Source organism: Mustela nigripes, chromosome 17 (genome assembly GCF_022355385.1).
Source record: "Mustela nigripes isolate SB6536 chromosome 17, MUSNIG.SB6536, whole genome shotgun sequence".
In the NCBI taxonomy this organism is placed as follows: Eukaryota; Metazoa; Chordata; class Mammalia; order Carnivora; family Mustelidae; genus Mustela; species Mustela nigripes.
In genome coordinates, this window is record NC_081573.1 from 19,881,488 (window position 1) to 19,903,030 (window position 21,543).

Below are 21,543 nucleotides of genomic sequence, written 5' to 3' on the forward strand. Positions count from 1 at the left end.
GCATACTGGGTGTTTGCGGCTGAAGGACTCCCTGACCTCCCCCTTGTCTCTTGTGAAAGCGGTACCCCTTGTCCCTGGAGGAAAGAACATCCTTATCTCCAGAGACGGAGGGACAGGGCAGGCGTCTGAACCAACAGGCCTTCCTATAAGTTCGCCTTGGTTCACTACCCCTATCTCATACCTTTTGGTCCTATTATATCTTTTCCATGACTTCCTACTCTTAGTCAAATCGAGCATAAAAATGCTCAGGTTTAACCCTTTCTTCAGGTCTTCATTTCCTTATGAAGGTGCTAGTGTCACGTAGAACTTGTATTAAGTGAATCTGGCTGCTCTTCTCTTGTTAGTCTGTCTTTTGTCAGTTCAGTGAACAGGACCCCAGCCAGAGTACCTAGGAGGGCAGGGGGCCCCCCTCGACAGTGAAACAGGAAGCAATGCAACAGCTGACAGTCAAGTACTGGGGGAGAAAGGAGGGAAGAAAAAGTTCATCATCCCAGGAGAGCTTGGGGGTGGGGAGTACATGGACAAAGGAAGTGGAAGAGGACCGCCAGGGAACTTTTTAAAAAGGCACATTTGAGGTTTTCCTTCCTTATTAATTTCAATTTGAGAAATTTAAAAAATATTTTGGTATCTCTATATTTAATTTTGGATTCAGTCCCAGCTACTTACTGAGTTTTCCTACTGCTCGTAATAATTTTTCAGATTGGGGCGCCCGCGTGGCTCAGTGGGTTAAAGCCTCTGCCTTCGGCTCCCCTCATGATCCCAGGGTCCTGGGATCGAGCCCCGCATCGGGCTCTCTGCTCGGCAGGGAGCCTGCCCCCCCCCCAACCTCTCTGCCTGCTTCTCTGCCTACTTGTGATCTCTGTCTGTCAAATAAATAAATAAAATCTTTAAAAAAATTTTTTCAAGATTATTCTCTTGTGGTTTCCAGGTATATAATGACACAATCTGCAAATAATGTCACCTTCTTCCCACCTGTTGGTATTTTTTATTTCTCATGTTTCTGTTGCTGGCCCCTCCAAAGAAATGTTAAACAGTATGAACAGATCGCTTTGGCTTGGAATATGCTTCAATGTCATGATGCCACCAGACACACGTGCTGACTTAATTAAAATGAAAAATTTCGTTTCTCAGTTCCTCAACACACTTGGCTAATGGCTAGAGTATTAATTCAGCACGAAGAACTTTTCATTATTATACGAAATATATATCTACTAGATAGCACTGTTCTAGTGTTTCCCTAATGGGTAAGGTCTTAGCATTTGGTCTGAGATGTACGCATGCTATATTAAAAAAAAAAAATGCATCTATTTTCTTAAGTTTTACTGAGCTAGAATTCGAATACTATATACTTCACCCATTTACAGTATACAATTCAATGGCTTTGCATCCCTAGCATCAATTTTAGACTATTTCACTGCCCCTAAAAAGAAACACCAAATCCCTGGCTGTCACTCTGCAAATCCCTCACGCCTTCCTAATCTAATTTCTGTCTCTTTAGATTGGTTATCCTGGACATTTCGTTTTAATGAAATGATACAATACGTGCTTTGTGCCTGATTTCTTTCATTTAGCATGTTTTCAAGGCTCCTCTACTGTATTATTAATTCACTAAAAAATTGCCAAACAATATTCCATTCCATGAATATGCCACATTTTACTTATCCATTCATCCATTAGTGGACATTAGATTTGTGTCCTCTTTTTGGCTATTATGAAAAATGCTGCCATGAATATTCATGTACCAGTTTTTGTGGGGACATATTTTCATTTTTCTTGGGTATTTTCTTTGGAGTGGAATTGCTGAATTGTACAATAACTACGTTTCACTGTCTGAGGGCCTGCCAGACCCTTTACGAAAGCGTTTGCACCATTTTACATTCCCCCCAGCATTGTAGAAGGGTTCCAATTTCTCCACGCCCTTGTCAACACTTATTACATGTCTTCTTATTAAAGCCCTGCTAGTGGATGTGAGGTGTTACCTCATTGTGGCTTTGATTAGAATTTTCCTGACAGGCTAATGATGTTGAGAATCTTTTCATGAGCTTTTTGCCCATTTGTAGATCATCTCTGGAAAAATGTCTATTTCAAGTTCTATGCTCATTAAAAAAATTGAACTCTATTTTTACTATTGAGTTATTATGGTTCTTTGTAGATTGCAGACTCAAATCTCTTACCAGGAATATGATTTGTAAATATTTTCTCCTATTCTAAGTGGAGTCTTTTTGTTTTCTTGACCATATGCCTGGAGCACAAAACTTTCTAATTTTGAAGAGGTCCAATATAATTATTTTTCCTCTAGCACAAGCTTTGGGTGTTGTATCCAGGATGGCTTAGCCTAACCCAAGGCCATGATAATTTATTCATGCCTTTTTTTTTTTTTAGAAGTTTCATAGTTACTTTTAAGTCTCTGATCCACTTTGAGTTAATCTGTGTGTATGTAGGAGGAAGGGGCCCAATTTCCTTGTTTTGCTCATGAATATCTAATTGTCCCCAGGTCATTTGTTGCAGACTATTCTTTCTTCATTTAATTATCTTGGTATCTTTGTTGAAAATCAACTGACCAGAAATGTAAGGGTTTATTTCTGGACTCTCAATTCTGTTTCATCTCTCTTCCTGCCAGTGCTCACTGTCCCGATTACTGTACTCTTAGAATAAGTTTTGAAATCAGGGAGTGTAAGTCCTTCAACTTTGTTCTTCTTTTTCAAAACTGCTTTGGCTATTCTGGGTCCTTTCAGTTTCCATATAAATTTTAGGATCAGCTTGTCAATTTCTGCAAAAACATCCACCTGGGATTTTGAGAGCGATCATTTTGAATCTGGACACCAACTCCATCTTAACCAGACTGTCTTCCAATTCATGAACATGATTTTAGCTTTAGACTTGTTTTGCTCAATTTATTCTTAAGTACCGTATTCTTTAGTTGCTATTGTAAAATGAAGCTATTTTCTTTCTTTTTAAAGAGGTTTTATTTGAGATGATGCTATTTTCTTAATTTCATTTTTGGCCTGCTCATTGCTACTGCATATGAATACAATCCGTTTTTGTGTATCAATCTTGTATCCTGCAACCCTGATAAACCGACTTATTAGTTCTAATAGTTCTTTTTGGTGAATTCTATGTAGAAGATAATATTATTATAAACAGAGACAGTTTTACTTCTTCCTTTCCAATTTGGAGGCCTTTTGTTTTATTTTATTGCCTAATTTCCCTGACTAGGACCTCTAGTATAATGTTGAATAGAAGTAGCTAGAACAGACATCTTTGTCTTGTTCCTAATATGAGGGGAAAGCTTTCAATTTATCACCAGTGTGATTTTTGGCAGATGCCCTTTAGGAGGCTGAAGTTCTCTTCTATTTCCAGTCTGCTATGGAGAGTTGTTAAATTCTACCAAATGCTTTTTCTATGTTTTTTGAGACAATCATATGATTTTTGTCTTTTATTCCAGTGATGTAATGGGCTCATCTGGTCTATTCTTAATTTGAAGTTACATATGTTACAAGGAAATAATAGATTTTTTCAAATACCTTTTTTTTTTTTTTTTGCATCTTGTCAAGTTCTGAGATAGCAAACAAGTATATTACTAGATTTCCAAACAATTTCCTTTAGTTTCTTGGCATAAAAATGACTTTTTCGTGGTGCATTTTATTTCTGATATGCAACTAGATTCTCTTGATATTAATTAGAATTTTTGGTTCAAGATACGTAAGTGGGATTAGTCTCTGAGCTTTGTTTTTTTAATTATTATCTAGATTATATACAATTGATTCTCACTATTTGCAGATTTCTGGTTCGCCCATCTGCCTACTAGCTAAAATTTGTAACCACCAAATTGACAGCATTAACACTTGCTGTGTTTTTGCAGTAAGGTGCAGACCAGTGAAAGTGTGCTCTGCCTCTTGCTCCAGCTCTCAGACAGAAACGATCAGAAGAGGAATACAGTAAGGGGCAGTGAGTGCAAACGGTGACCGCAGCTATGAGCCCTCATGGATGGAGCTGGAATCCAGCTCTGGTACCTGTTAGTGGGGTAGCCCTGGCAAGTCATTTGACCCTCCAGAACCTCATTCTCTCTTTTATAAAATAAAGAAAATAGAAACTACCAGGAAGTGCTTTTAGAATTTAAGACCTATGTGTGTGTCTCACTCACACACACACAACACATTTCCCCAGGAGCAATGGTTCAGTATTCTCTTACTCAGCATTCTCAGTGACTCTTAGAACGGAACTGCTGGGGATTAAGGAAAGCTGACTGTGGTTATATTCTGATCCTCAGTCTCAGTGTGTTACATCTGATTTATAAAAATAATTTGGAAGTTTTCTTTCTCTTTGGTGTTCTAAAATGGCTGAAATAGTACTGGAATATTTTATTTGGTAAAACTCCTCCATAAAATCAACGGGGTTGGCTGTTTGGGGAGGTGTAGGACGGGTAGCTCATTACCAAGTTTTCTCTGCTACACCTGTAAAAATAATAATATGTTTTGGGGCCCGTTTTGGTAATTTATATTCCAGAAAATCATGTTTCATCCATTCATCTAATTTGCACTGAATCAAAAAGAACAGACTTTTGGTGCTTTCCTATTTCATGGTCTACGGTTATTTCTCTGCTGCCACATTTCATGATCTCTGTAATTACTTGTCTGTTATTTCTTAATTTGGGTACTTGTACTTCCTACCTACCTCATCCTTATCCTTATTTTTCACTCCCCAAATAACCATTCATTATTTTCCTATTTCCCAATTGATCAATTTCTCCTTTTACTTTTATCCTTCCTTCTATTTCTAGATTTTTACTTTCCAACTTCATAAGCGGAATACTTTTGTTTGTTTATTCATTTTTATTTCCTAATATAATATTTAAAGCTACAAATTCTTCTGAATACTGCTTTAGCTGTATTCCCTAGTCCTGAAATACGGTTTTTGTCACCTTCTAGATTTCATTTATAATTTCTGTAAATTCAGTTTTAATTTCCTGTGACCAAAATGTTAGGAAATATTTTTAGATTTCTAGAAAGTGACTTTTTCTTTTTAGTTATCTTGTTTTTATTTAAATGAATGAATGAATGAAAAGAGTATAATGTTGAATCTGTGACCATTATCCCCAGAGTCAAGAAGAAGCCAAGACTATGCACTATCATACTGCGATAAGGAAATAATGCCTATAGTTTTGGATCTGAGATTTTCTCTATGGCTTAACATATCAACATTTTAGTTAATGCTCTGTGGATATTTGAAAAAAAAAATACATTCTGTCTTTAGATATTTATAGATTAAAACCCTTATTATTGGGGCACCTGGGTGGCTCAGTGGGTTAAGCCACTGCCTTCGGCTCGGGTCATAATCTCAGGGTCCTGGGATCAAGTCCCGCATCAGGCTCTCTGCTCAGCAGGGAGCCTGCTTCCCTCTCTCTCTCTCTCTCTCTGCCTGCCTCTCTGCCTACTGTGATCTCTCTCTGTCAAATAAATAAATAAAATCTTTAAAAAAAACCAAAACCCTTATTATTTTCCCTAGGCCTTCTATATTCTTATTTTTGACCACTTGCTTTTTATGAACTGAGAAAGAATTAAAACCCAGCATTAATGTGTTTCTCTGTTTCTTCTTGTATTTCCGGTGCTTTTTGCTTTATAAATATTGGTAAGTTATCTGATACATGGATAGTCCTATCTGTGGCTGGCATCTTCATCACTGAAAAACTGCCCTTCTTCACTTCATTTAACACTTTCTGTCTAAGACTTTCTTTCCCCCTTATGGGGAAATAGTTCAACAAATCCTTATCTACCTTTGGTCTAATCCTTCTAAGGAACTCTGTTCTGTGAGAATCTTATGAATATAGTAAGTGATTTGGATTTTGCTTTATGATACAGTTTTTATCAAGTGAATAAAGCAGACAGACTTATACAAAAATATTTTGGCATATTTGTGTTAATACATGTTGTATCAGATTTTTTTGTTACTCTTTAGAACAAATCCTTTATGATATGGTCTGTGTCTGAGGGGTGTGTGTGTGTGTGTGTGTGTCTTTTAATTTGGAAGGTTTGTTTTTGTTCTAGGAGCTACCTTTATAAATTTGAAGGATAACTTAATTCTCTATTTCTACGGATAGTATCTATTGTGTTCCTATATAACAAGTAATGATAATCTGATGAAATTTATAGTTCTTCCCTGCCCCATTTTACTTGATATTTTTCTTAGAATTTTCTTTTACAAAAACACTATACATCTATCTCTTGACTATTTAAAGAAGGCTCCACACCCAGTATGGAGCCCAACATGGGGCTTGAACTCGCCACCCTGAGATCAGGACCCGAGATGAGATCAAGAGCTGAACATTTAGCTGCTTGAGCCACCCACGTGCTTCTGGACTTCTCATTTTGAAATGAAACCTGACTTCTATTAAAAAAAAAAAAAAAGATGGATTCCTCCACCATCTTCTACCTTTTCTTTTCTTTCCTCTTCTAACTCATTATTACATTGTTATTCTGTTACTGTTTCATAGTTATAACACTGCTAGGTGTTACACGTTGTTTCCATCATATTATTTTGTTCTACAACTATTTAGTGCTAGTTCCACAGTTAAATATGTTTGCACCTCAAGGCAGTCTTTCTGCCATGGTTTTTGCCTTTTCTCTCTCAGCTGGATAAAGTTTTCTCTCTACCAGTTTCTTCAGGTGTTCTTAAAAAAATATATTTCTCAGAATCAGGGCAATTTGTATAATGCTTTTATACATGATAGAATGACTGGATTAAAATATATAAAGCACGGGGCGCCTTGGTGGCTCACTGGGTTGGGACCTCTGCCTTCGGCTAGGGTCATGGTCCCGGGGTCCTGGGATCGAGCCCCGCATCGGGCTCTCTGCTCGGAGGGGAGTCTGCTTCCCCCTCTCTCTGTCTCTGCCTGCTTCGCTGCCCGCTTGTGATCTCTCTCTGTCAAATAAATAAAATCTTAAAAAAAAAAAAAGGGGGATAAACAATACGGAGTTTCCTCAAAAAATTTAAAATATATATATATAAATAAAGCACATTCGCTTATGTGAGTCTTGCGTGGGATCATTCCAGGCCTTTAAGCATTAAATGTTACCATGGAAAAGTTGGAAGCCACACTGACTTCTCTTGCAGGTAAAGGGATCTTTTGTTAGGATGTCCAGGGGTTTCTTACTATTGAAGCCCAGCAATTTCACAGAACTATATCCTGCTAATGACTTTTCTAGGCCAAGTTTTCCTGGGGCCCATTGTGCCCTGTCAATTTGTAGATTCAAATCATCTTTCATTTTTCAAAGGTTTTCTTGAATTACGTCTTTAAACACGATTCTCCCTTGTTTCACTGCTTTGGTTCTCTTCTGTTGGGACAAATTATGCATGTTTGCTGTTGTCTTACTCAGATTCTCTCCACTATTTTAACTGTATTAATTTCATTTTGTTTTCTTTTCTTTCTTCTTTTTTTTTTTTTTTTTAAGATTTTATTTATTTATTTGACAGACAGATCACAAGTAGGCAGAGAGGCAGGCGAGAGAGAGAAGGAAGCAGGCTCCAGGCTGAGCAGAGAGCCCGATGCGGGGCTAAATTCCAGGACCCTGAGATCATGACCTGCACCAAAGGCAGAGGCTTAACCCACTGAGCCACCCAGGCGTCCCCATTTTGTTTTCTTTTATCAGGGCAACCAATTCCTATTCTGTGCCTTCTGCAGACTCTAATCTTGTGTGTTTTGCTTCCAAGATTGTTGTGATTTCTGTTATGGTTTTATCTTTTAATTCGACTTCTTGCCTAAGTTCTGCCAGCTCATCTTTCATTTCCTCTTGTTACCTTCCTGTAAGTCCTTGAGGACGGTCTATACCTTCTTACAGTCCTGCTTTGAATTCATCTTCCACGGTGGTAAATGCTTATTATGTTAGTTTTTAATGTGAGTACCTTTTTTAGTTTGGTCAGTTTTCAGACCTTTGCTAGGAATTGTTTCTGGTGACTATTCTTCATCTTATCATCTGTTCCTGTTTTTCTCTTCCTTCTCTTCTTGCAGCTTCACTGTACAGATCCTGTGCTAGTTCCTTTCTGGTTGTGAGCCATTTCTTAACTTGGCCAGTTCTTATCAAACCAGCAGGAAGTTTATGTGGGGGACAGGCCGGGGCCACCGGTCAGGCCAGCAAGAATTCTCCTTGTGATACGGCGTTGTTTACAAGAGCGAGGCCTTTATTCTTTTCCTCATTTTAGCCAACCAAGATTGGCAGCCTCAGAGCTATTCAACACACAGTTTTCTCTCCTTATCCTGGTCTTCTTAAACAGTACTTTTACAAAAATGGCTTGTCCCTGTGATCACTGCCTTTGGCCTGCCTAGCTTACTTCTCTTTCATACCGGAAGATCTCCAGGAAAGCTCCCACCATTACCGCTCGCATCCGGCCCCCTGGTTCTCCTTCAGAGACCTCAGTCTCAGCCCTCAGGGTGTGCCGGCAGCCTCGGAGAAGTGGGCTTTGGTGACTTCCTCTGACACCTGCAGCTCTGAGAGTCCTCTCCCGGTACCTTTCCACGCTCCTCTGAGTTTCACTGGGTTTGGTGGCCCTCCCTCACACACTGGTCTAGATCATAGGCCTTTCTTAGTTTCATCAAGGATAGAAAATGCCTATCTGCTTTTCAGTTTCCTTAACTGCTTTGAGGTAATTCTAAAAAGGTGAAGGAACCGACATCTTTACACTACCACTTTGAAACAAGAAGTAATGAGCAATTTGAGGGGTTTAACTGCACCATTAGGAACAATCTACCCCAAATCAGGGAGCATAGAAATAAGAAAATAACTAAGAGTATTAAATATAAAAAAATATTAAATTATATAAACATAATAATCGTGCAAGTTCATATACATATGTAACTTTATATATGGGAAAAGCATATGATGTAACATCAGATAAATCTGTTTATTAGAAGTATACTGGAGGGGCATCTGGGTGGCTCAGTCAATTAAGCATCTGACTTATTTCAGCTCAGGTTTTGATCTCAGAGTCATGAGTCATAAATATGTGAAATATATGCAAATACAGGATGAAGCATGGAAGAGAAATACAAAAACTGGGTTTTGTTAAGGGTTATGAATACTGAGTAATGTTTTTGATTTAAAGTTTTTGTTGTCACGGTATAGTTTGTAAGAAGTAACACAACACGTGTTCAAAAAATAAAAAGAGTCACACTATATATATTTTTACGCTAGCATCTACTAAACACAAGTCACTAAAAAAGCACTGACTAGCTCCCTACTTGCCAGGACTAACTATATCCTATCTCTGAAGGCAAGTTCCAAAAGCTGTGTCCCTCTGCTCTAGTTCCCGCCCAGATCTTTTATAGCAGCTGTTGTCCCCATCTCCCCTCTCTCTTCCTTATAATGCTTCCCTCACCTGTACAGGTCAAGCCAGTCTAAACAGATCACTGTTACTCCGCGCTGATGATGGGCTGGGCACCGTAAGGGTAGACAGCAAGTAAGAGCATTGGCTTTGAACCCTTTTAGTGTGTTTTGTTTATAAGAAAGGGCAGCAGAAAAGCACATTGCATTTAAAGGTCAATTTAGAGTTAAAAGGTTTGGGCTTTGCAGACAGTCAGATTAAATAAAATGTTTAAATTTTACCTATAACAGTGCTAAGCACACAGCAGACATTTAATAAGAGGGGGAGGGCACCTGAGTGGCTCAGTTGGTTAAGTGTCTGCCTTTGGCTCAGGTCATGATTTTGGGGTCCTGGGATGGAGCCCCGCATCAGGCTCCCTGCTCAGCAGGGAATCCGTTTCTCCCTCTTCCTTTGCCCTTAACCCTACCTCATGCTCTGTCTCTTGATCTCTCTCGCTCTCAAATAAAAATAAATCTTAAAAAAAATAATAAAATTATAAAAGAAATAATGAAATCTCAACATTTGCAATGACGTGGAAGGAGCTAGAGAGTGTAACAGTGAGCAAAATAAGTCAGTCAGAGAAAGACAAATACCCTATGATTTCAGTCATATGAATTTAAGAAACAAAACAAATGATCATGGGGGGAAAGAGGCAAACCAAGAAACGGACTCTTAACTGTAGAGAACAAACTGGCAGTGGCTGGGGGTTTGGGGAAGTAGGCGACAGGGATTAAGGAGGGCGCTTATTGTGACAAGCACTGGGTGACATATAAAAGTGATGAATCACTCAACTGTACACCTGAAACTAATATTACACTGTATGTCAACTGGAATTTAAATAAAAACTAAAAATAAACTAAAAAATATTGTAAGAAAGGATAGTATATATACATTTTCCACGACCATTTAAACCAACATCTTCAACTTTCCAGTTGTTCTTTGGTCCAGAGTTCCCACATTCAAATACTAACATTGTTAGGATTAGTAACTAACATTTAAAGCATCATTCTGAATGCATAAACTCAATGTGTGATTTGTTTCTTTTAGAAACAATGTTTTTACTCTCTGAATAATTACAACTAATTCAAAGTGTTCAGAGAGAATCAAAGTATTTTCATAAAAAATAACCTAGCAATTTTGGTAAGTTATAACCCATAAGGATAAAAAGAAAACAGCTTTACACTTCTCAAATATTCCCATAATCCACCAATATGAAAATGGTATAAATTAAGGAGTAAATTTCCGAAGGCGTATACTCTGAAAACGAGCTTTCCCTTTGGCTGAGTAATGTCTCTGATCGCTAATGGCTATCATTTTCATTGGTTTATTCACAGAAAATGTATACACATTTTAAAACTAAATAAAATGTAAAATTTAGTTCCTCAGCTGCAGTAGCCACATTTCAAGTGTTTAACAGCTACATTTGGCTAGTGGTTGCTGCACTGAACGGTGCAGAAATAGATCATTTCCTTCACTGCAGAAAGTTTCTTGGACAGCACTGGGTTTACATAATCTAAGAGGAAAGATAAACCAAGTGCCTATGCAGAGGTATCATCAGGTCTGAGAAGTAGTTGAAACATCTGAGGACTCCTCTTATGATGGGGGGGGGGAATTCTGTGCTACAAGCTATTGCTTGAATAAAGAGAAAAAAATGCCACAAGACTGAGCTCAATTGTACGTTTCAGGGGACGGGGGTGTTGGTGGAAAGAAACCTGTTAGATTCGAGGATGTTCCTGTTTTATAGCTGCTCCCAGATGGTATCTGAGGCACAGACAGAAACTAGCCTCGGGTCTCTTTCTCACTCTGAACACTCCTCAAACATTCTTGCCCACACAACTACAAGCTGGTAATATGAAAATGTCCATTTCCAACACAGATGGGTCTCCTGCCTCCAGATCCATGAATCCAGCTCCCTTTACTCCATCTCTCTCCTTGGACTGTTTCAAAAGTGACTCATAACGTATCCAAACAAGGATGTATCATTTGCTGTCTCGCTGTCCCCTGCAAAGAATTTGGCTGGCCTCTGTCCCCAGTTCTTGGGAAGTAGCCAGTAAATCTGCAAATTTCCCAAGTGAGAACAGTGTCTTTGTTCATGGTGGGTTCCTCAGGACGACATCTGACGACTCTGTTCTAAGGAGATGACTCAGGATGGGGGCTGACCAAGCCAGAAAGACCAGCTGTGTGATTAGAGGATTGGGGCTTGGAGCCAGCTGATATTGGCCCAACCCCCAGGAGGAGAGCGGGATTAGAGCTTGAATTCAACACTGTGGCCAAGGACTCCATCAATCATACCTACATAATGGAAGTCCAGTCAAAGCTCTGGACACAGGAGCTCAGGTAAGCTTCCTTGCTTGGCAAAACTCAACACATTATACCTCTCAATGTGCCTGGAAGACAATGTGTCCTAACCCCACAGGGAAAGGACAACGGAAAGCCCGAGTTTGGGATCCTTTTTCAATGATCTCTGCCTTTGGCTGGTTCTGATTTATATCCATCATAATAAAACTGTAATAAATGTAAGGCTCTCTTGAGTTCTGTGAGGCATTTTAGTGAATTACTGAACCTGAGAGGGGTGGGTATCCCCAAATTAATAGTCTACTTGTGGTCAGAAGTGAGGGTAGTCTGAGGACCCCCAAACCTTTCAGTGGTCGTCGAAAGTGAGGGCAGTTTTGTGGCAGACTCTGTGCCCTTAACTTGTCAAGTTCAGCTTAACTCTAGGTAGGTGGTGACAGAAGTTCTTTTGCACTCCAGATCTGTTCCTCCCACAGGGTTCATTATCACAGTGAACAGCATACCCACCCATCTATTTGGCTGCTAATGGCAGAAAGCAGATGATCACCGACGATTCTTCCTTCTCAATCACCAACCACATAAATGATGAATTGCTACACCCTTTCTGAGTTCTGACTCTGTCCACTTCTCTCCAACAGGATCCGGTCTTTGCTTCTCTGGTTCCATTCTCCTCTTTGCTCATAAAATTCTGGCCCCATGTGCCTTCTCTCTGATACTAAACTTGACCAGTTTCATCCTACCCGAGGGCCTTTTCACTTGTTGTTCCCTCTGCTTTTGACTGGTTCCTAGGATTTAAGTGTTGATGTAGGTCTTATCTTCAAAATTATCTGCTTTCCCTCCCAGTTTCATAACTATGTCCCACATAACTATGTCACCCACTCCCAATAACTATGTCATCACCAGCCTGTCTGGTTTCCCCTACAATACCATTTTTTGTTAGTTTCTTTTTCCCCTCTCCCCATCAGAATTAGGTTCCTCATCGGATTCAAAGGCTATACTCTCAGGGCCTAGTTCCATGTCTAGTGCACAGAAAACATGCATTTACTGACATTCAGATAGTAATGAATCCACTGAATTGGATTTTCTTGGCGGTTTCCTCTCACTTTAGTGCTATCCTCCTCAAACCCACTCTTCATACTGTAGCTGGAGCCATCTTTCCCAAACAAGATGATGACACTGCTGTTCCTTTGTGACATGGCCTCTGTTTACCACCCCAGTACATTCTCTCCCCATGTGCTCCCTAGCCAGGCTGAACTGCTGCCAGCACCTGAATGCTCTCAATGCTCTTGCTTCTCAAAGTTCCTGTACATGTCCCTTCTCTAGGACTTTCGTCTTTCCTCCCTAGTTTGTCTGGTTAACCCTTCTCATCCTTCAGGTCTCCTTAACCATTACTTCCCTGACCTTCCACAACTGGGGCAGGCTCCCCCTGCTCTGTGCTCCCACAATACTCTATCCTACTCCAACAATGTACTGATTTTGGATGGGCTGTCACGGTCTGCCTACTTGCCTATACTCTCAAGAGCATAAACTCTCTGAAGGCAGGGGCCTGGCTTCAGTTGGCAGTATTGCTACAGCTGACCACGGTGCTGGCTGGCAAACCACAGGTGCTCAACACATCTTACAGAATTAACATGTTACACTGGAGCATCTGCTGGCAAATTCATTAGTCTTTGTTACTCTTGCCATGTTCTCTACTGTGTTTAGATCAGTGCTACTACAGAAGCGGTGCTCAATAAATACTAGGTAAAAGTATAATGCCTTCTTTAACCTGGAGAGATTTCAGAGACAGATTAAGGGTGCTCAAGTTTCGTAATGATGGAGGTGTATTTATTTAAGGTTATTAGCAAGGCCACTTAAAAACTCTGAGGAGCTAAAATTACAATTTGAAAATAAGTTATGTGATCCCTTTCAACATCTTGTCCCTACTACAGAGCTACTAGCACTTAACTTCAGCCATATGCCCACACAAGTATATTTCAGTCTTTATTCAAAATACTTGTGTGGATAAAAAAGTATTATATTGTGTAGTTCTAAGAAATCTACTTGTAAGCACTCCATTTTAAAGAAATAAAGGTGAGTAAAATATTTCTTCACAAGAAAAACTCCCCACTATCCCGGAAGGAGAATTACTTTTTGTACCATGATAATTTGTATGAAGGTATACACACACATACACATACACCTATACAGTAATATGACAGGTTTTAAAAATAAACATACTAGAAGTTATTCCTATAAATTAAATTTGTCATTCAAAGTAGTCTCCTTTGGAGACTCATTCCAACAATGGAATCAAAGCTCAACATATTTTGGAAAGCTCTTTGAGAACTATTTTAGATTCTGCAAAGACTTTTTTGAATATCCAGACAGATGATAAATATTTGACCTTTTCAAAGTGAATTTTACCTTTACCAGCAACTAGGCATTAGAAGCCATAGTAAAAAAGGTCAAAGAGCACAACATTTTGGATCAAAAACAAAAGATATTTAGATGAAAAATACTGTGCTCGCTTTAGCAGCACATATACTGGATGAAAAATACTGGCAATGTGTAAATTTCCTTGCATAAGTGATACACTGGTTCTGAAAACAATGACAAATTAAAAGATACTTAGAAATGTTTAAAAAGGGAACAAAGAGAACAAGGATTGGGGTTTAAGATGGCACAGACCCTCCTGAGAACGCGATGAAAATTACGGCTCCTTTCCTCAGAAAAATATGGGCTCCCCTGTCCTCTCACCACTGCATTTATGCTTAGAAAGGTATGAAACACTGAGGTCATCTATGGCCCTATGGTTTGGAGCACTCGCTTTTGATTTCTCTTCTATTTTACTGTACCCAATAGAAAAAAAAAGTTTCTACTGTGACCCCATTTGTACATACATATATATATAACAGATTAAATATTATGTATATCTATTAATTATATAACAGTATAAAATTAATAGTTACATAAATAATTCTCAGCCCTAGTGTATTTGTCATAGTACTCTCTTGCATCTTTCTTTAACTAGAAAAACATTACTCATGATTTGACTGGGCCAATTTCACAATGTACAGGTTGAAAAAACACTGGTTTAGAGTAACCACCGTGTAACTGGAGAAAGTTAATGAAACTGAGAAAAATCACTGATGACAAAAACTCTGATGCCCTTTTAAACTAACGAAGTCTCTTTACGCTAGAGTCAAGCTTTTTAAGAGATTAGATTCTTTATGGCAAAGCTGCGTTATTTTGGTCATTCATGTACATGGTAAACTACTGGAGACACTGACGAGTAAACCACACAGGGATCATAGGAAACTCATACCTTAATATTAGAAAACCACAAATCGTTCTCATGTAAAGTGGCCAGGTAGACAGACGTTAAAAGTCCGATGCAAAGGGCAATGGTTCCACCAACCGTGAATGACAGAAGCTTCCACAACCTTCTAATGGTATAACCTTTTAGAAAAACAAAACGAACAGTGAAGTCAGTAAAGAATGCAGCATTGACTAGTTCTACTTCAGCCTAGCAGGTATGCTAAGCTCCGCTGCCTGTCGCTGCCGCCGAAGCTTCCCCTATTCCCAGCAGACACTTAGGGGTTCCTTTCTGTGATTCAGGAGACCTGTTTTCATACTTTATCGCAGTTTTTACCTAACTCTATCTAACTGTTCACTTGTCCATTTTGCCAGATAGCATGAGTTTTCAGAGGACAAGCACCTTATCTTATTCATCTTAATAACTAGGGTCTCTGTCTGGCATAGCTTAATAACTATAATTTACCTATGAAATTTGGAGGAGTAAATGGGTTACATGTCTAGGATATAAAAAGTCTTTGAGACAGTCTACAGATAATTTGTGGTTTATTCATTAAAAACTACCAAAAACCTTGACAACTTAAAATCCAAAAACCCATCAGGGGAGAAAAATCCATTACAACTCAAGTTAGAGGACACTTAAACTAGGAAAATATATTTATAGCACATATAAGAAAGTTTAAGTAACCTGAATACGAGATGGACACTTTCAGGATTTAAAAAATGAGTATTTCAATTGGAAACAGATTAAACATATGAGTAGGCAAAGCACAAAAGAAAAAATGGCCAATAATAGACAAGAATATTCACATTCCTCAGTATTAAAGAAATGCGAATCAGGGCACCTGAGTGGCTCAGTAGCTTGAGCCTCTGATTTTCAGCTCAGGTTATAATCCTAGGGTTTTGAGACTGAGCCCTGCATTGGGCTCTGTGCTGGCCCCTGAGCCTGCTTCTCTTTCCCCCTCTCCCTCTGACCCCCTCACTCCCTGGCCCACATTCTCTTTCTCTCTAAAAAAAAAAACAGAAAAAAGAAAGAAAGAAAGGAAGAAAGAAAGAAATGCGTATCAAAACGATAAGCTGTAACTTTTTAGATGCTGGTCAATTTGATAGCTTAAAAATGCTAACCCTGTTTTAATAAGGGTACAAAAAAGAGTATTTTTCTTCTTCTTCTTCTTTTTTTTTTTCCCAGTATGGAATGCTTCACAAATTTGCGTGTCATCCTTGTGCAGGGGCCATGCTAATCTTCTCTGTATTGTTCCAATTTTAATATACGTGCTGCCGAAGTGAGCACCAAAAGAGTATTTTTTTTCTTTTTTTAAAAAAAATTTATTTATTTATTTATTTATTTATTTGACAGAGAGAGAGAGATCACAAGTAGGCAGAGAAGCAGGCAGAGAGAGAGAGAGAGAGAGAGGGAAGCAGGCTCCCTGCCGAGAAGACAGCCCGATTCGGGACTCGATTCCAGGACCCCTGAGATCATGACCTGAGCCGAAGGCAAGGGTTTAACCCACTGAGTAACCCAGGTGTCCCCAAAAGAGTATTTTTCAAACATAGCTGGTGGGAAAGTAACTTGGTAACTCTCTGGAATGCAATAAGGCAATAACTAGTAAAAAAAACTACCAAAATGAGAATACAATTTGACCAATAATTTGAAATCCAGGCATATACAATGTTTGTATACAAACAAATGTTTGGCCACAGTATATTTCTTATAGTTCTGTTTATCTAAGTAAAAGGTTAAAAAACATCTAAACACTCAACAATGAATGAGTTAAATAAACTATGCTATGGCCACACAATGACGATGTTGGTAACATTTTAAACTACATTGACTGACTTAAGATATGTTCGTAACATAAAAGAAGAAATGTAGCAAGTTATAAAACAGCTAGGATCTCAATTTTGTAAAACCACATATGAATGCTTGCATTTATATCCCTGCAGAGACATTCGGACAGCAAGATCAAATTTCATGGGTGGCATTCTCAGGATCAATTTGTTTGTGGGAGGATTTTCTTTTCTCTTTTCTTTTCTTTTTTTGCTTTTCTTTAGTTTTCAGGGTTTTTTTCCTGACACAAATAAATACTGCTTCAATAAAATGAAGAATCCTCAAAATTATGTTTTATTTTATTTTTTTAAAGGATTTTATTTACTTATTTGACAGAGAGAGATCACAAGTAAGCAGAGAGCCTGGCAGAGAGAGGAGGAAGCAGGCTCCCTGCTGAGCAGAGAGCCCGATGTGGGGTTTGATCCCAGGACACTGGGATCATGACCTGAGCCGAAGGCAGAGGCTTTAACCCACTGAGCCACCCAGGTGCCCCTCAAAATTATGTTTTAATATAAAAAAGAGAACTTGGGGCAGTCAGTTAAGCATCTGCCTTCAGCTCAGGTCATGACTCCAGAGTTCTAGTATCTAGACCTGAGTCGACTCCCTGCTCAGCAGCAGGCCTGCTTCTCCCTCTCCTCCTCCCTGCTCATTCTCGTGCGCACTCTCTCCCAAATTAAAAAAAAAAAAAAAAAAAAGAAATAAAGAAAAAAAGAAAAACAACTTTAAAAAATAAATAAAATAATAAACAAAAAAGCAAACTTGAAGTAACATTGTTTAAGCCTTAAAAAGTATGCTGTCTTGTCCAAAATTGCTAATAGCAGAGTTGGATGGAATGACTTCTCGATATAGATTAATTTTATTTTATAAAACTGTTCCCTCAAATTACTTTACTAGTTCTGGCTGATAAGAATGAACATAGCTGCCATTAATATAAATTCTGTCAGATATCCAAAATGGTTGACAGACATGGAATTCTTCATGCTTATTTTTAAAAACCTTGAGCATGCTTAGTTAAGAAAGCAAATATGGAGTCAGGAAGTTGGTAATTAATATCACTTGATGTACAGCTTAGAATCTTCAGCATTATATAAACAACTCACCCAATTTTGACTGTCCACCCTCCCAAAACCAAAGGAGAAAATTTCAGGAATTCATATAAAGAATAAAAAGAAGTTTGATTCATTTTCAATACCTTCATGAAATGAGAAAGTCTCCCAAGGTAAGGCTGTGCAGAGCGAACAGCACACACAAACCAGAAAATTTAGAAACAGACTAAAATCTGAACCGTGGGGGAAAGTATTACTTTAGGAAATCAAAGATTGGCAAAACCAGAACCTACTGAACAGAAAGCTGAGAAACAATGGGTTTTAATCAGAGCTCTTTCACCTTGTATCTGATAATAACTATAAAGCCGGTATTATAAAAGTACAATCAAATCATTTGTCGAACTAAAACATCAGGGTATTAGAACAAGTCTCCCCAACTGTCAGGTCTCACCAAATTCTTATTCTATCGGAGAGTGATATTTTAATATGCAGAAAATAAAAGCAATCCCAAATGGTGCTTTAATTTAAATCACCTACCAGATGGCAATTTATTTCCCAACTTCACATTTGCTTCTTGTGCTGCATAATCCTCAGAAACTTCTGTGGTTTTCACTCCTTTTCTTTGCCTGATGGATATCATGGTGTCAAAGACTTACATGCATTGTTCTTCCAACCACTCCTACAAACGACAGAAAAGTAAACTGCCTGTCCGTATGCCAGTACCCTCTCCCCAACACACCCTGTGCTCATCTGTGCTTAAGTGACTTGAAGCCTTATCCCTGGCTTAGCATGCCCTCCCACTTTCCCATCAAATCTTAACCAGCCTTCAAAGTTACTGTCAAGACACAACACCAATATTTACTTAATACATGCTGTCAAGAGTTAAGAATACAGGTGGGCATCCTAGACCAGCCCCTGCCCTTCTTGCAAGAAGGCTTCCTGGCTGTGCCTGTGCCAGCTGCTGCTGCTGCTGCTGTTGTCTCCATCCTGAGCCACTGCAGTTACCTTGCAATTGGTCACCTAATTATGCAGTTTTAGATTATGTCCTACAGTTCCCTACCACGCGAGGAGGCATTCAGTAGTAAATTTGTTGAGAGCCGGATTCCGAAGAAGTGACATATTGTTTGGTCTCAGGTACCTGAATTTTAATACCGGTGTTCTTTAAAAACAATTCACACTGGAAGCTTTAGGAACACGCCTCAGTGGTGATGGCAGCGGGGGTGTGCCAATCAGGGCAGCTGCTATCCCAGGGAGCAAAAGTGGGAGTAAAGGCAGGGTGCAGAAGCCTGGTTTGGAAGCAGCGAGTGGGAGGCGAGGGAGTGGTGGCAGTGAGTAAGCTGGCTACAGTCCTCCGGAACATCTTGCTTCCCTCTTCTGAATAATGAACAGCGTTTTACTAATTACTACGAAATATGACCAGATGCCGGGCACCATTGTTTGGGCAGTTTACCAATTCCTAAAGGTAAACAACTTGCTTTATAGAAGGAACCAACCAACCAACCAACCAACCAAAATCATACAATTTATTCGTTCGTTCATTCATACAAAAAAAAAAAAAAAAAAAGTGAGACGCAAAAACAGTTAAGTACACACAATGAAAATGGAGAACCTGGAGCGGCGAGGGAGGAAAAAAGAGTGTAGGCAGAAAGTCGTACTGGGGTCGATGGGCTCGTTTCCCACTCTATCCTGGAATCCTGCCCTTTCTAAGGGCTCGGGAAGGAGTTGTAAATATCCCAGAGCCGATACACTCTAACAAGTTAAGACAGAAGGGCCACAGACACTGACGCGCCAACTCGGGGTCGGGCAACCGCGATAACCGCACGAACTACGAAACAAAAGTTTCCCCACCCAAGGAAAGGGAATGCCATCTCCAGCACGGGAACGGAGAGAGAAGCGACGCTTGCCCTCCACTCCGAAGGGCCAGCGCGCGGGGAGCGTCCCGGGCGCTGCAGGGCACGTCCCCCAGCTTCCCGCCGCACCCCAGCCCACAGCACCGGGTGTCCCCAGCAGACGCCGAGGGGCCGGCGGCGGCCGCCCAAGTTCGCTCCGGCTGGGCACCGTGGCGCGGCCGCGGCCGCCGGCACCGACCAGGCCCGCGAGGCCGGAGCGAGAAGTGGCCCGCGAACGCGGCCCCGCCCTCTGCAAACTTCCTCACTCCCGCCCCGCCGCCCCCGGCCCCGCAGTTCGCGCGGACCAGCGGGCGCCGCGTCCCCTAGCCGGGCGCCCCCAGACGCCCCGCGGCCCGGGCCGCGCCCCCCGACTGCACAGCGCGGCGGGACGGCCCGCGGGCTCCCGGTGGTCGCGGCGCATTCGGCGGGACGCCGGACTCCCCGCGCGGCCCGCCGCCGAAGCCTCGCGCCCGCGTGTCCCCTCGCGCCGCCCGCGGCCCGACACGCAGTCACAGACCTGCGGCCTCAGCCGTCCTGGCGCGCGGCTCCGGGCGGGGAAGGAGGCCGGCCGGCCAGGGGGCGCCTAGGGGCGCGGGGGCGGGGCCGCACAACAGCCTGCAACGCGTCGTGGGGACAGAGAGGACCGGGCAGCGGCCACCGGGGCAGCGGCGGAGCTTTGCGCGACGCCCGAGAAATGGGGAACCGGGCGCGGGGGTGGGGGGGCGTCCGCGGCCGCGAGGAAGGGGCGCGCCAGGGAGGCCGGGCCGCCGCGGCCGCACCCATAGGTCCCGGGAGCCGTCCGTCAGCGCGAGCCCCCGCCCCTACCCGGAGCGCCCCGCCCCGTCTCGTGCGCCGCCGGCCGGAAGGAAGCAGCGCATTTCCGCTCGCCGCTCCGGCCCCGCCCCCGCGTTCTCACGACGCTGCGACCCGGGGTTGCTGACACTGAGGCTCTGAGGTTGCTTTCGGCCCCACAGACTCCCGACGGCCCCGGGGCAGAGCGAGAGGCAGCGGCTCAGGGAGAGGAGGAGCCCGGCTCCGAGGAAGGGTGGCTCCAGGGCTGAGAGTGGGGCGCGCCTTGGCGCCGCGGAAACCTCTTGCTGGCGCGCGTGGCCGCCTGTCCCCCACCCCAGGGCAGATGGGTGCGGGGGGCGCGCTGAGGGCCGGGCGGACCGAAGCAGGGCGACCCCTCGAGACTCTCCCCGCCTCCCGCGTCGGTGGGCCCGGTGCGCCCCCTCCGTGGGTCTCGGCCGCCCCCACCAGGCCCTGGAGGCCCCTGGCGTGTGCTGGGACCGCGTCTCGTGACTGCCAGTGAGACCGCCTGGAGATGCCTTCGCCTCGCCCTAGACTCCCCCCTAGTGTTGGGGTGGGGGCGGCGCGCTCGATCCGTAATTTCGCCTTCAAGGAAGGATATGCTTGCCTTGCTCTCCAAACTAGAGCGTAAGCCTTTTTTGAGGGCAGGTACTGTGCTTTTTCCTGGGTATCTTTCTTGTGGATCACCCTGCGAGGAGCGGTAGATGAAGCCTTTTCTCAGCAGATGCTCAAGCCACATGTTTAATTGATTTTTCTTAAGGAATGGTCTGGTCTTCTGGGTTCTCCACCTGTGCAAAGACTGTCCATCTGTCTCCTTCCAGTACGAAATTACTTCATCCAGGAAGCCTTTCCTGGTCACCCCTGTTGGGTATTTTCTCCTCCCTGGGTCTGTTGCTTTTAATAACAGGCGCACAGTCTGTGCAAATGGATTGAGGTATCTGCTGGGTGGCTTGAATAAAAATTAGTCTCAGCTGTCTTTTCAGATGGCCTTTGTCATGTTTTAACTTGATCGTTGGTGTCTTTGATG

General features: G+C 41.8%; 1 protein-coding gene and 1 non-coding gene across 3 annotated transcripts in view; both read right to left on the reverse strand.

The window, feature by feature from the left end:
• Nucleotides 1–20,450, reverse strand: part of DPY19L3 (dpy-19 like C-mannosyltransferase 3) — a 70,275-nt gene extending 49,825 nt beyond the window's left edge. The window contains exons 1-3 of one of the 2 annotated variants that reach the window (XM_059381347.1): nt 20,224–20,450; nt 18,355–18,496; nt 14,954–15,087 (exon numbers count right to left, since the gene is read on the reverse strand). In XM_059381347.1, the coding sequence (XP_059237330.1) occupies nt 14,954–15,087; nt 18,355–18,457 (237 nt within the window). In that variant the 5' untranslated portion in view covers nt 18,458–18,496; nt 20,224–20,450. Of the gene's footprint in view, nt 1–14,953; nt 15,088–18,354; nt 18,497–20,223 lie in introns of those variants that run through there. The other variant, XM_059381348.1, reaches the window with a different exon arrangement.
• Nucleotides 16,128–16,234, reverse strand: LOC132006278 (U6 spliceosomal RNA). The gene has a single exon (XR_009401044.1). It is a non-coding gene; the product is annotated as a U6 spliceosomal RNA (small nuclear RNA).
• Nucleotides 20,451–21,543: the final 1,093 nt, after the last annotated feature.